At 36.5% G+C, this 12,430-nt stretch overlaps 1 protein-coding gene across 8 annotated transcripts in view; it reads left to right on the top strand.

Annotated features, from left to right (window-relative positions):
• Positions 1-12,430, top strand: part of CSGALNACT2 (chondroitin sulfate N-acetylgalactosaminyltransferase 2) — a 56,647-nt gene that overhangs the window by 15,924 nt on the left and 28,293 nt on the right. Inside the window, exons 2-6 of one of the 8 annotated variants that reach the window (XR_004346089.1) lie at positions 4,457-5,384; positions 7,568-7,784; positions 9,092-9,193; positions 10,835-10,993; positions 11,301-11,567. Coding sequence is in view for 5 of the 8 variants with exons in the window: in XM_032607493.1 (XP_032463384.1) it covers positions 4,724-5,384; positions 7,568-7,784; positions 9,092-9,193; positions 10,835-10,940 (1,086 nt within the window). In the remaining 3 variants the exon portion in view is untranslated. Of the gene's footprint in view, positions 1-4,456; positions 5,385-7,567; positions 7,785-9,091; positions 9,194-10,070; positions 10,163-10,834; positions 11,568-12,430 lie in introns of those variants that run through there. The other 7 variants (XM_032607496.1, XM_032607495.1, XR_004346090.1 and 4 more) reach the window with 7 other exon arrangements.

Consider the following 12,430-nt stretch of genomic DNA (forward strand, 5'->3'; position numbering starts at 1 on the left):
AAATAAAAAGAAAGACATCTTGTAATTATCCATGTAGTTAACATTTCTGGTTTCTTCATTGCTTTGTGTAGATCCATATTTCCATCTGCTAACATTTTCCTTCCACCTAAAGGACTTGTAGTGAAGGTCTGATGGTGATGAATTCTTTTAGCTTTTTAATATCTAAAAAAAGTTTTTTGTCTTTGTTCTTGAATACTTTTTCTGAATGTAGAATTCTAGGTAGACGTATTTTTCCTTTCAGTTCTTTAAAGACATTGCTCCATTCTCTTTGTTTTTTGTTTTGTATGATGTGTTTTTTTCCTTTGGCCACTTTTAAGATTTTCTGTTTATCGTAGGATTTGTGCAGTTTGATTATCATGAGCTTTGCTTTAGTTTTCTTTGTGGCTTTTGTATTTGGTATTCGTTGAGCTTCTTGGATCTGTGTTGATAGTTCATCAAATTTGGAAAATTTTCAGCCTTATTTCTTTAAATATTTCCCCTAGCCCCCTCCCCCTTGTCTGGAGACTCTAATTACGTATATATTAGGCTGCTTGAAGTTGTCACGCAGCTTACCAGGTGCTCTATTCATGCTTTTCATTATTTTTTTCCTTCTACATTTTGAATAATTTCTGTTGCTATGTGTTCAATTCATTAATATTTTGTTCTGAAATATCTGCTGTTAATCCCATTCAGTATATTTTTCATCTCAGAAATTGATGTTTTTATCTCCTTAGTTGAATTTGGATCTTTTTTTAACGTCGTCTGCGTGTCTCCCTACTTTTTTGAACATGATTATCTTTTTAAATACAGTTATAATAACTTTTAATGTCCTTTTCTGTGAATTCCAGCATCTCTGTCATTTCTAGGTCAGTTTCAATCATTAATTTTTTCATTATGGGTTGTGTTTTTCTTTTTCTTTGTATGCCTGATCATTTTTGTTTGGAGGGCAAACATTTTGAATTTTATTTTACTGGATGCTGGATATTTTTATGTTCCTATAAATATTTGTGAGGCTTGTTGTACAGTTATATGGAAACAATTTGATCCTTTCAGGCCTTGCTTTTAAGGTTTGTTGGCAGGATCAGGCCCGTATTTAGTCTAGAGCTAATTATTTCCCACTACTGAGGCAAGACCTTTTTGAGTACTCTACCCAATGCCCCATGAATTTTGAGGTTTTCCAGTTTGTCTGGTGGGAACAGTCACTATTCTTGGCCCTGTTTGAATGCTGAGTTCTGTGTCTTCTAATTTTTTGTGTGCTTCTGTCCTTAGGCTCAGTTAGTTTCTTCATATGCCTGCCCTTATTAGTGCTCTGCTGCACACCCAAAGGGTGTCCTCTTGAGATCTCTGGAGTTCTCTCCCTGTCCAGCTCTCTCCTCTGGTACTATATCCTTTGAACCTAGCTGCCTTGGTCTCCTCAGACTGTCAGCTCCACCTCATCAACTCAGGGAGTTACCTGGGCTCTACTTAGGAGGGGACTCCCTGTGCTATGGCTTGGAAACTACGGCAGAAAGCTGTGCAATCACTTGTTTTTTGTTCCTCCAAGGATCAGTGTACTTTATTACCTAATGTTCAGTATCTTGAAAATCATTGTTTCATATATTGGAGGTTTTTTTTTAATTGATTTTGTTTGTTTTTAGTTGTTTCCAGTGTGAGAGTAAATCTGGTCCAGGTTACTTGATCTTGGCTATAAGAGGAAGTCTCTTTAGTCTGTTTTAGAGTGTAAGAATTGGTGGCTCCTAACGTTCTTTTCTACTCTGAGCTCTTTGATTTTGTTTTACATATCTTTGACAGCTCAGTTTCCCATTTCCACAGTATCCCATTCTCTCCTCAGAACACTTAACTATCTGCTGTTGGTGCTTGGAAGGTTGCTTGGGATTAACTCTGGGTTGTGAATGAACCTGGTTTATCATACAGACAGACTACATAGAATGATGGCAGTCAAGGTGTAACAGGCAGAAAATGAGTGTGTTCTCTAATACTATTCTTAACATATTTAGAGTTGTCATAATCTAGTTTTTTAGGATGTTGTTAAAGAGTTCCCTTCAGGGAACATAAAGGCAAATATGACTTTAATTGGAATCTTTTATGTTTAACAACCACAGAGCTGTGCAACTAACATTTATATTCTAAAATAATTACAGGGACTTCCCTGGAGGTCCAGTGGTTAAAACTTCACCTTCCAGTGCAGGGGGTGCGGGTTTGATCCCTGGTCAGGAAGCTAAGATCCCACATGCCTCATGGCCAAAAAACATAAAACAGAAGCGATATTGTAACAAATTCAATAAAGAGTTTAAAAATGGTCCACATCAAAAAAATCTTTAAAGTAATTACAGCAACTTTTCTTTCATTTCAGTGGATAATATTTAACCATAAGATATTCAGCTATAAGATAAGCATGTAAGATATCTCAGACCTGTATTTTGCTTAAAGGAGGGAGAAAGACGACCTTGGCTTTCATGTTGCCACTTAATAGTTATATAACCTTATTTAAATCTTTTCATTTCTGAACCTATTTTTCCTATACAAAAGAAGATACTAGCAACACTATTCTGAAAGAATGACATGGGAAATGTATAAGAATACCTTATAAATCAGTATTTTTCAAGATTTTTGGATCACAACCCACTTATAAATTTTATGTGGCTAGCTCATGCATATGTGTGTATGTGTATTTGCAACACAAAATTTACTACTATATGTGATATGCACCAGTATTTCCTGTTCTATTTCACTGAAAAGTAAACCTTTGGTAGTGACCCATTAATGAGTGATATCTCACAGTTTAAAATACATTGTCTATATAAAGAAAAAAAACATGAGGTACCATTATTAATATAAGGTTGACATACTTAGCTTATATGCTGTTAGTTCTGTTATCAAGTTCAAATATAGTATAGTTAAATATATATAACTTTATTAACTTATTCAAGATTATGTTCCCACATTTTTAGTTTTAATCTTTCTTTTCCCTATAAATGGGCTAGTAATAACTTATAGTTAAGAGATACCTCTGAGTTTTAACTTTTAAACAATGAAATTTAAGTGGTTTCTTATGCTAAGAATTACAGTTCTGAGACATGTTAAAGTCCTAGAACTAATACTGGCTTTGTTTTTTACTTAGTTTTCTTGATACGGTACCAATATTTTTTTCCTATTTTTTCCTATATCATTTGAAATAAATAAGATTTATAAGCAGTAAAACAGATGCTATCATAGTAAAACTTGTGAATTAAAATTTTAAGAATACTTGGTTATCTTTTGGTTAATTAAAGTAATAAATGGCTAAGGGTAGTTAAGTCCACTGTTTGTGATCCACTAGCCAAAAGAAGTTTGAATCTATCCTACATTTTGTATAAATATGTGCCACAAAAAACACACATTGCAGCATTTTTCACAGAAGGCATCCAGGCTTTCCTAATCACCAAGAAACTGACAAGGGCTGATGCTCTCTAGTGACCTTCTTCCATAGGTTCTGCTGCACTGGTAGAAACCAATTCTGTTAAAAGCAGGCTGTAGTATCACATATTCTTGACAAACCCTTCATTAGAATAGAAGTTCTCTCTGCAGTGGAGGCCTTCCCTGTTTCCTGTCTCCTAGGTTTAACCTTCTCTATTTCTAGAATTAAGGATCCTTAGTTTAGAAAGAAACATGGAAGAGCTCACATAGCTGGTTGTGGTATGAGGGATAGCATGTAATTTTGTAAATTTATAAACGGTTCTTGGATTTTGTTTCCCTATGGATAAATATGTTCCTGTTTTTCTTTATATAGACTCCAAACTTTCCAGAGTTGTAGGAAATCTGTTGCTGTGTAATACACTGGAAAGAATTATGTGATCTAATGCTCAAATAATCTACTGGAGGACTTTGGATGTAAAACTGTTTCTTACTGTGTTTTCCAGATGTCTGTGACCTGTTGAAATTGCTTTTCCTCCCAACTTAATTTTAAGGCTCTTAGATTGACTGAGTTGAGCTATAGAAATTAATGAAGTAGAATGCTTGAATTGAATAAACTGGAAGAAAATATCTCTCTCTAGAAAGCCATTATCAACATAAAAACATTTTATAGAAACTCAGCTCCCAAATGGTGATATGTTATAGGTGGGAAATGGCGAGTTAATTGAAATATTATGTCAATAAAGAGTTATACATGATGTAATTTTCAAATAGTTAGGGACCAATAGAATCTATCTATTGTAACACAAACTATGCTAAACATAAGTTTAATGTTTCTTTGATTCATTCAGTTTATGGATGTGTAGACATTGTGGTTGAAAGTATTACATGTGATATTTTAGTGTTTCATAAGGTATTTTTCTTAGTACTTTCTCCCAGCGTTTACTGGATATTCTATATTGTATTAGTGCCTCTCCTGGTGCTCTGCCTATGGTAGTCACATAGCTAAGTTTACTGAAGCTGTCAACAGTGTGATATACTTAAAGAAACAAAATTCTGATTGATTCTGATCTGTTTCTTTCAGAAAAATCACCACCCATGTCATGGATTTTATCTGATTGTGTAGATCAGATTTCCTTATTCTGGATATCATGGTAACAATACAGGAAATATGCATTATTTCTGCAAGTAGAATTCACTGCTGAAGGAAGAAATTTTTTAAGCTACAGCCAAATTCATTTTGGTACCTTTTATGGAAATCCTGATTTTGTTTTTACTTTTTTATAACCTTTTGCAAAAGGTATGAACAAGCAAAGAGCACATCTCATTAGGCAAGTCCACATTAATAAGAATGCCTAGAAGAGGATTAATTCTTCAGACCCGGACCCACTGGCTACTGTTGGGTCTCGCTTTACTCTGCAGTTTAATATTATTTTTGTACCTTCTGGAATGTGCCCCCCAGACTGATGGAAATGCATCTCTTCCTGGTATTGTTGGGGAAAATTATGGTAAAGAGTATTATCAAGCCCTCCTACAGGAGCAAGAAGAACATTATCAAACCAGAGCAACCAGTCTGAAACGCCAGATTGCCCAATTAAAACAAGAATTGCAAGAAATGAGTGAGAAGATGAGATCATTGCAAGAGAGAAAGAATGTAGGGGCTAATGGCATAGGCTATCAAGGCAACAAAGAGCAAGCACCTAGTGATCTTTTAGAGTTTCTTCATTCACAAATTGACAAAGCTGAAGTTAGCATAGGAGCCAAACTACCTAGTGAGTATGGAGTCATTCCCTTTGAAAGTTTTACCTTAATGAAAGTATTCCAGTTGGAAATGGGTCTCACTCGCCATCCTGAGGAAAAACCAGTTAGAAAAGATAAGCGAGACGAATTGGTAGAAGTTATTGAAGCTGGCTTGGAGGTCATTAATAATCCTGATGAAGACGATGAACAGGAAGATGAGGATGGTCCCCTTGGAGAAAAACTGGTATTTAATGAAAATGACTTCATAGAAGGTAATGTGAAAACAGTGTTGGTCCATAGTTACGTTAGTATGACAAAATTCTGTTATTGTATGCTGGTAATATGTCAGTCATTATCCACAGTATTAAAACATTTAAATTTTTACCCACTAAATTCCACCAAGAATTTGAAGTGGCTTTTTAGAAAAAGTTATAATGTGATCATGATAAAATAGAAAATAAGGACCAGGGAAATAGAATAAATCTAAGTTTATATAGCAAAATACTCCCCAAGTTGAAGGGCTCTTAGGATTGTATATGTATTTGCACGTATATGTATTTGCACTCATGTCTTAACTGGTCTTGATGTTCGTTTTTTATATTTTTTAAAATACATGAACTAAGGCTCAAGATTTGAAAACCATTTGCTAAAGGAAAGAAAAAGAACCTAATTTAGATTAGTGATTGTTCTGTATTTTTGAGGAGAAACACATGTCAGAACATCAAGAGGCATACATAGTTTTGAAAAGCATATTTGGCATTTGGAAAAGTAAAGAAATAAACCTATTTTCTTAATACAGGCTGCAGAAAGGGCATAGGATTTTTATATGTCAAAATGGGACGTGACTCAAAAGTTGAGGAACACTTGTATAAATTTAAGAAATTTGTTGATTAATATAAACAGGAATAATTATAAATCCCAACCCATCTCCATCTTAATACCCCCTGCTAGATATTTAATTGTAGACTTAAAACCATTTTGGATACAAATATGTCTTGAAAGTCCTCTTTGCTCGATTCTGTAAACAGTATACCACGTGTAGTTTGTTTTTTTTTTTTTTTTTTGACCCTAAATCATCACGGGTATCACTTGCTGTAATATAATATGATACCTTGAGCCTTTGGAGGCCATCAGGGAGGGCCTTGTGCTTTTCTGTGGCATTTTAGCTGTCTTCTCCCTATAGCCACCTCTTTTCTCCTGTCACTTCCTGCAATTTTTGATGGGTTGTTTCTTTCAAAACGCTTGTAATTTTTCTGAAAGCTCAGCTTTTTGTCTTTTCGCTGTGTATGTTTGTAGCTTATGGCAGAATTGAAAGCTGCAGAGGAAATAAGGTAACTAAGATATGTAAAATGTCTTCATGTCTGCCTAAAAAGGAAGGAACCTATGCCAGTTTTATATTCTGCAGCTTCTGCTTTTCTTATAACTCTCCTCGGATTCTGTCACTTACAGGATTTTTCTCTGCATGGAACACATTTTGTCCCTTGCTTTTCCTCCACTGTGCTGCTTCCCTCATCAAAAAAAATAATTACTGACAATGATTTAGTAACTCCTGTTTCTCTACCAGACTTCAGCTTCGATGTCACTTCTTCCGGGAGGTGATCTCCAACCTGCAAGTTTAAGATAGCAGTACTTCTTCTACCCTGTGTCCCATCTCATAGCATTTGTCATAGTATATGGCATTTCCCACTTCCTGATTTGTAGTTCCTGATACACTGTAAGCCTCAGGAGGAGTGGGACCAGTCAATCTTGTTTACCATTTTATTTCCAGATATTGACTGACTCACACATCTATAGGTCTAACCTCTCCCCTGAGTGTCACACTTAAAAACCAGATTGCCCAATTGACTTCCATACTTTATTCCCAAAGGTGTCTCATATCACCATGTTTAAATTTATACTGATTTTTCTTTGTCTGACTTCATTCTATCCAGAGTCTTGTGTGTTTGCATGTGTATATCACTATATTGTTATTTCTTTATTTTTCTGTCTTCCTCACTAGACTGACCCTTCCAAAAAACTGGGACCATGTAGCCTTCTTTATATCATCAGTGCCTGACACAAATGCACTCAATTCATTTTTGTTAAGCTGAACCAAGTAATAGATCATTTGGCTGTCAGGTCTAGAATTTAATATTGCTAGAAGTAATTTCTTTATTTTCATCATTTGGTTTCTGTGTTGATAGACTCTGCTATTAAAGTCATGTATGAAAAGGAATCATTGTCATTTGGAGCATATTTTATGGGTTGAATAATATAGCAGAGTGGTGAACATTTTTTTAACCTCTCCTTTTAAAGAAACAGTTGTTGACTATACTGTGGGGATAAAATTTTCACAAATATATAAAAACCCTACAAATCTGGTATCACACTTTTGATCTTTGAGTAAAATCAGTAGTCATATTGAACTTGTAATCTTTGACGTGGAGACATCTTTGTTCCTAACTCTTTCCTTTAGGTTATTATCGCACTGAGAGAGATAAGGGCACACTGTATGAACTCTTTTTTAAGAAAGCAGACCTTACGGAATATAGACATGTGACTCTCTTCCGCCCTTTTGGACCTCTCATGAAAGTGAAGAGCGAGATGATTGACATTACTAGATCAATTATTAATATCATTGTGCCGCTTGCTGAAAGAACTGAAGCATTTGCACAGTTTATGCAGAACTTCAGGTAACTCCCGGGGCTTAGTGATTTGACTGAGCGCTCCTAAAAAAAAAAAGCACATTTCATGCCATTTTATTTAATTTACCTTCACTGAGTATGATTACTTAGAATTACAGAACAATTTTTTTGGCTTTAGGGAACTTTATGTTTTGATATTCCCTTTTTTCTTAAGGCATGTATAGTATATTGTGTTACTGACAGCTTGAACTGTGAAGTAAATTGAGGGTGACTATTAGAAACTAAATTTGATTACCTTTATAATTGTGTTTGAATTCATTTTAGGACAAGTTGAATTTTTAAAAATAAAGTTATTGACGTGTAACTTACATAAAATAAAATCGACAAATTCCAAGGATAGAGGTTTCATGACTTTTGACAAATGTATACACCCATGTAACTGCCTCTCCAGTTAAGATATAGAGCGTTACTATCTCCCCAGAAAATTCCCTGAGAACAATTTGAATTTAAAAATTGAAAGAAATTTTAGAAATACAAATATTCAAGTAAACGTGGGAGAATGTTATTCTGTCTCGGGAAGCAGAGACTATAGCAGTTTTTAAAAGAATTTTTTTCTTTTTCTTAATCATTAAATTTGGATATTTTTAAATGCTGAAGTGTTAAAAAATTAACAACTACATATTAGGGTAACGATTTGAGGAAAGTTTTACTTTTTTGTTTTAATTGAACAATTGTCATGTTTTTAATACTTTAATATGATAGTTTTAATTCTTTGTAGTCCCAGTCTTTGTTCTCATTGAAGTTGTTGGATGTAAAAGTTAGTTAACACAGTTCTGCTGCAGAATATCTAGAAGTCATGCTTCCAAATGAGTTTTACGTTTTTGAAATTGCTCGCTTGAGATCTGATTTCCTAAAGCATTTTTTAATTGCCTTTCTTGGAATTACCTTCAGATGCTACATTATTCTTTACAGTTACTAATCTCAATCATGACAAATATTTACTCCTTGATGATAAGTATAATTTCTCTAATTAGCCAATCTGAAGACAAAGTAACTCTTGACCCCAAACTTGAGTTATTTATTTATTTGGTTTTGAACTGATTGAACTTATTTCCTTGAGTAGCTTATAATTTGCTTCTGAAGGCAATACCAAAGCAAAAGTTCCAAAAATGTTTTGAAATATGGCAAAATTCAGCAATATTGCCAGTTTTATATTTACTTAAAGCTTTGTGTGATTTCATTCTAAATGAGTAACGCTTCATTTGTTTTCTTGTTAAAGCTTCATGTGATTGCTTTCTGAATGAGTAGTGCCTCATATATTTTCCTGAATGAACTTTATTTTTCAATTCTGTTAGGGATGTATGTATTCATCAGGACAAGAGAATTCATCTCACAGTGGTGTATTTTGGTAAAGAAGGACTATCTAAAGTCAAGTCTATCCTAGAATCTGTCACAAGGTTGGTGAGCCATGTCCACATTGAAGTCCTTTATATATAATAATAGAAGAATGAGAATTTCAGATACTTAATGAATGAATAATTTTGAATAGCTGCCGTTAAAAGTTGGCTGAGCATGTGAGTGGTGGTGCTAGTAAGTTCCTCATTTCACCCCTAAGTTCACTCTAAATGACTCATCTTCCCTTAACCTCTTAGACAGTGTGGCATGATTAGGGTGTACTCACTCTGCGGCCCACTCACCTTGTATATATTTGCCTCCATTTATTCTTCCATTTCCTTCTTTTTGAACTCTTTCCCTTTTTCTAAATCTAATCCCTTCACTTGGATATCATCTCCTGAGCTTGTCTCTCTTGCTTGCCACTTTTCTTTCCTTCCATTTTCCTAAGTTCCTTCTCACCCTGCAAATGATGCTTAGGTCTCCCCTATCCTTAAGAGACCCCCGCCTGACTCTAGAGTACCCAGTAACTGCTATTAGGTTTCTGTCCTTTCACATCTGAACCTCACAAAACAGTAGCTATCTAACCAAGCAACTCATGTAGTACCTGGCACACAGTAGGTGCTCAGAGGTTTGAATGAATGAATTAGTAATTCCTTAATACTCCATTATTAATTCTGTAGCTTCTCAGCCTTTTCATCTCTAAGTTATGGGCCTAGAGTTATGACCTAACTGCCAGATTCAGCCTTTTCTCTGTCATCCTCTTTGCTTTCTTACATTTGATACCTAACCAGTACTTCCTTCTTGAACCTCTCCTCTGATGTTTGTAAAATGTAAATATTTTGTAAATGTAGATATGTTATAATGTAAGATATAGGTTGATTGACTTTTCTGACCACATCAACTCTGTATCCTTTACTTGCTTCTTTACCTTTCTGCTAGTTGTGGCCATTCCCTAAGAGTCCAGCTTTGGCCGGCCATTCTTCTCGAATCGTTCAACTAACATTCATTGAGTCCCACCGACTATGTTCCAGGTACACTGCTCGGGAGTCTAACTGGGGTGGTTGGGATAGGACTGGGCACAGAGGAGGGAGTTGCAGTCCCTACCCCAAAGGGACGCTCACAGCATTGGAGTAGGAAAAACAAACACTGTCTCCTCCTCCGCCTTCACTGGCTCCTCCTCCTGATGGCCCTCTTTCAGTTCAGACGAAGGTTCTCATGATTCCCTGGGCTTGATGTCTGAGGGCCAGCGTCTTTCACTCATTCTCTACCTCTGATTAATCGGTTTCTGCTCACCGCACAGGACCTCTGTTCTGTCCTTTCCTTGCTGCTGCCACCACTCTAACCCACGCTCCCCTCCCTCCATTTCTTCCCTTTGTCTCTTCCCTCCTTACCATTTTCAGATCACCTACTAAGTACCAGTGACTCACGTTGGTATTACTGAAGTTGTCCCTGCATTAATCAAGACTCCTCTGTGGCAAATGACGGAAACTTATCTTGAATTTGGTTGAGGAAAATGGGAGCTTTATTGAAGAATCTTGGATAACTCCCAGAATTAAAGGGATTATTATAACCAAATTAATGAGAAGAAAACCAAAAGAGCTTTGGTATCTTAGGGACTGGGACCAGAGACTTGAATACCATCAGAATTCTCTTGTCTTCTTGTCTGTTTTTCTCTGCATGTTGACTTCATTCTCCTGTTGCAGATTGGCTTCTTCCACATGTGAGGTATATGGCTGTTGGCGGCTCTGGGCTCACATCTTCTCAGCTTTGCCATCAGAGAGGAAAGAGCTTTCTCCCAGATCCAGTTGAGAGAATCCCAGGGAAGGACTTTTGCCCACTCTTGAGCCAGTCACTATGGCCAGGTGGGGTGGGGGTATTTTGATTAGCCCAGCTTGAGTCTGGTCCTTGCCCCTAGGAAATTACTGCGGTTGGGGTATTCTGTGATTAGTTCCTCCGCTTGGTGCTGGGAGTGTGAGGTGGTGATCAGCAGCTTCTCCAAAAGAAGGGAGAGATTTACAATCTATAAAGGGGGTGGGGGAGGCATGGGCACTCAGAGTACTTGGAGTCCACTCCATGCCCTGTTTGAGTCTTTGCTTCAGTCTCTCCATTTCCCATTCTATACTATTTTAAGAGTAATCTTTTAAAAATGTTCCTTTTTTGATCCAGCAGTTCCCTAGTGCAGCAGTTCTCCAACTTTAACATCAGTAACCTGGAGTGACTTGTCCCAGGAGAGACGCAGATGCTCAGCTCCTCCCCTAGTATCTGATTCAGGGGCCTGGGGTGGGGCCTGAGAATATGTATTTCTGACCTGTTCCTGGGGAATTCTGATGCTGTGGGTGCATGGACTTGGCTGTGATAAACCACTGCCCTGGTGGAAAGACCCTGACTCCTCCTTGACTTTAGAACACTGACCAAGTTCTTCAACTTCTCATGGAAGGTACTCCTTAGTCTGACCCTTTTCTGGTCTTCTCTCATTGTTCCATTTTAGAATCCCTGTGTTCCAGTTTGACTTGTCTGATTCCTGTTCTTTAAAAAACTTTCTACTTTACCTCCTTGCCTTTGAGAATAATTAATTGGAATGACCTTTACACTCACCACTGAATTCAGGATTTTAACTAAGGCATAACTTAAATTCTGTTTCTAACGTCTTCTCTAACTACTTCAGACAAAAGCAATCTTTTTTCCTCAGAACTGCTGTTCATTCATTCATTCAGAAAATATTTATTGAACTCCTACCCTTTGAGGGGCGTTGTGTCCATAGTAATGAACAAAACAAAATCCCTGCTCTCATGGAGCTTACATTCTAGTGGGAGACACTCAAACAAACATGTCTGGTGGTACTGAGGAAAACAAAGCTGGGCAAGGGAATAGAGATTAAAGAAAAGGGAGGTCAGGGCTACTGCACATGTAGCATGAGGGGATCCCTCTGATAAGGGGACATTTGAGCAAAGATCTGAAGAACTAGAGAGAAGAGCACTCTTTGTATGTATCATTCATGTGGATTGCATTATTTATTACCAAATATTATACTGTTTTTCCATGTGTATATTTCTTACCTCCCTAATAGGTTTTTAAGATCCTGAAGAGTAGTGGCCCCTCAACACTTATTAACTTCACATCACTAGCATGTTGCCTCAAATGTGGGCATTTAGTTGACTGTCTGTCCCTGATGATGATCATACACATGAAACTGATCATTGTCTTTCCTTATATGAATGTAGACCCAACATAATAAATACCTGAAGGTAAAATATATTTTGTAAGTTGCGTTAAGAGAGTCAGCTTTAAGTGGGGCTTAC

Source organism: Phocoena sinus, chromosome 16 (genome assembly GCF_008692025.1).
Source record: "Phocoena sinus isolate mPhoSin1 chromosome 16, mPhoSin1.pri, whole genome shotgun sequence".
In the NCBI taxonomy this organism is placed as follows: domain Eukaryota; kingdom Metazoa; phylum Chordata; class Mammalia; order Artiodactyla; family Phocoenidae; genus Phocoena; species Phocoena sinus.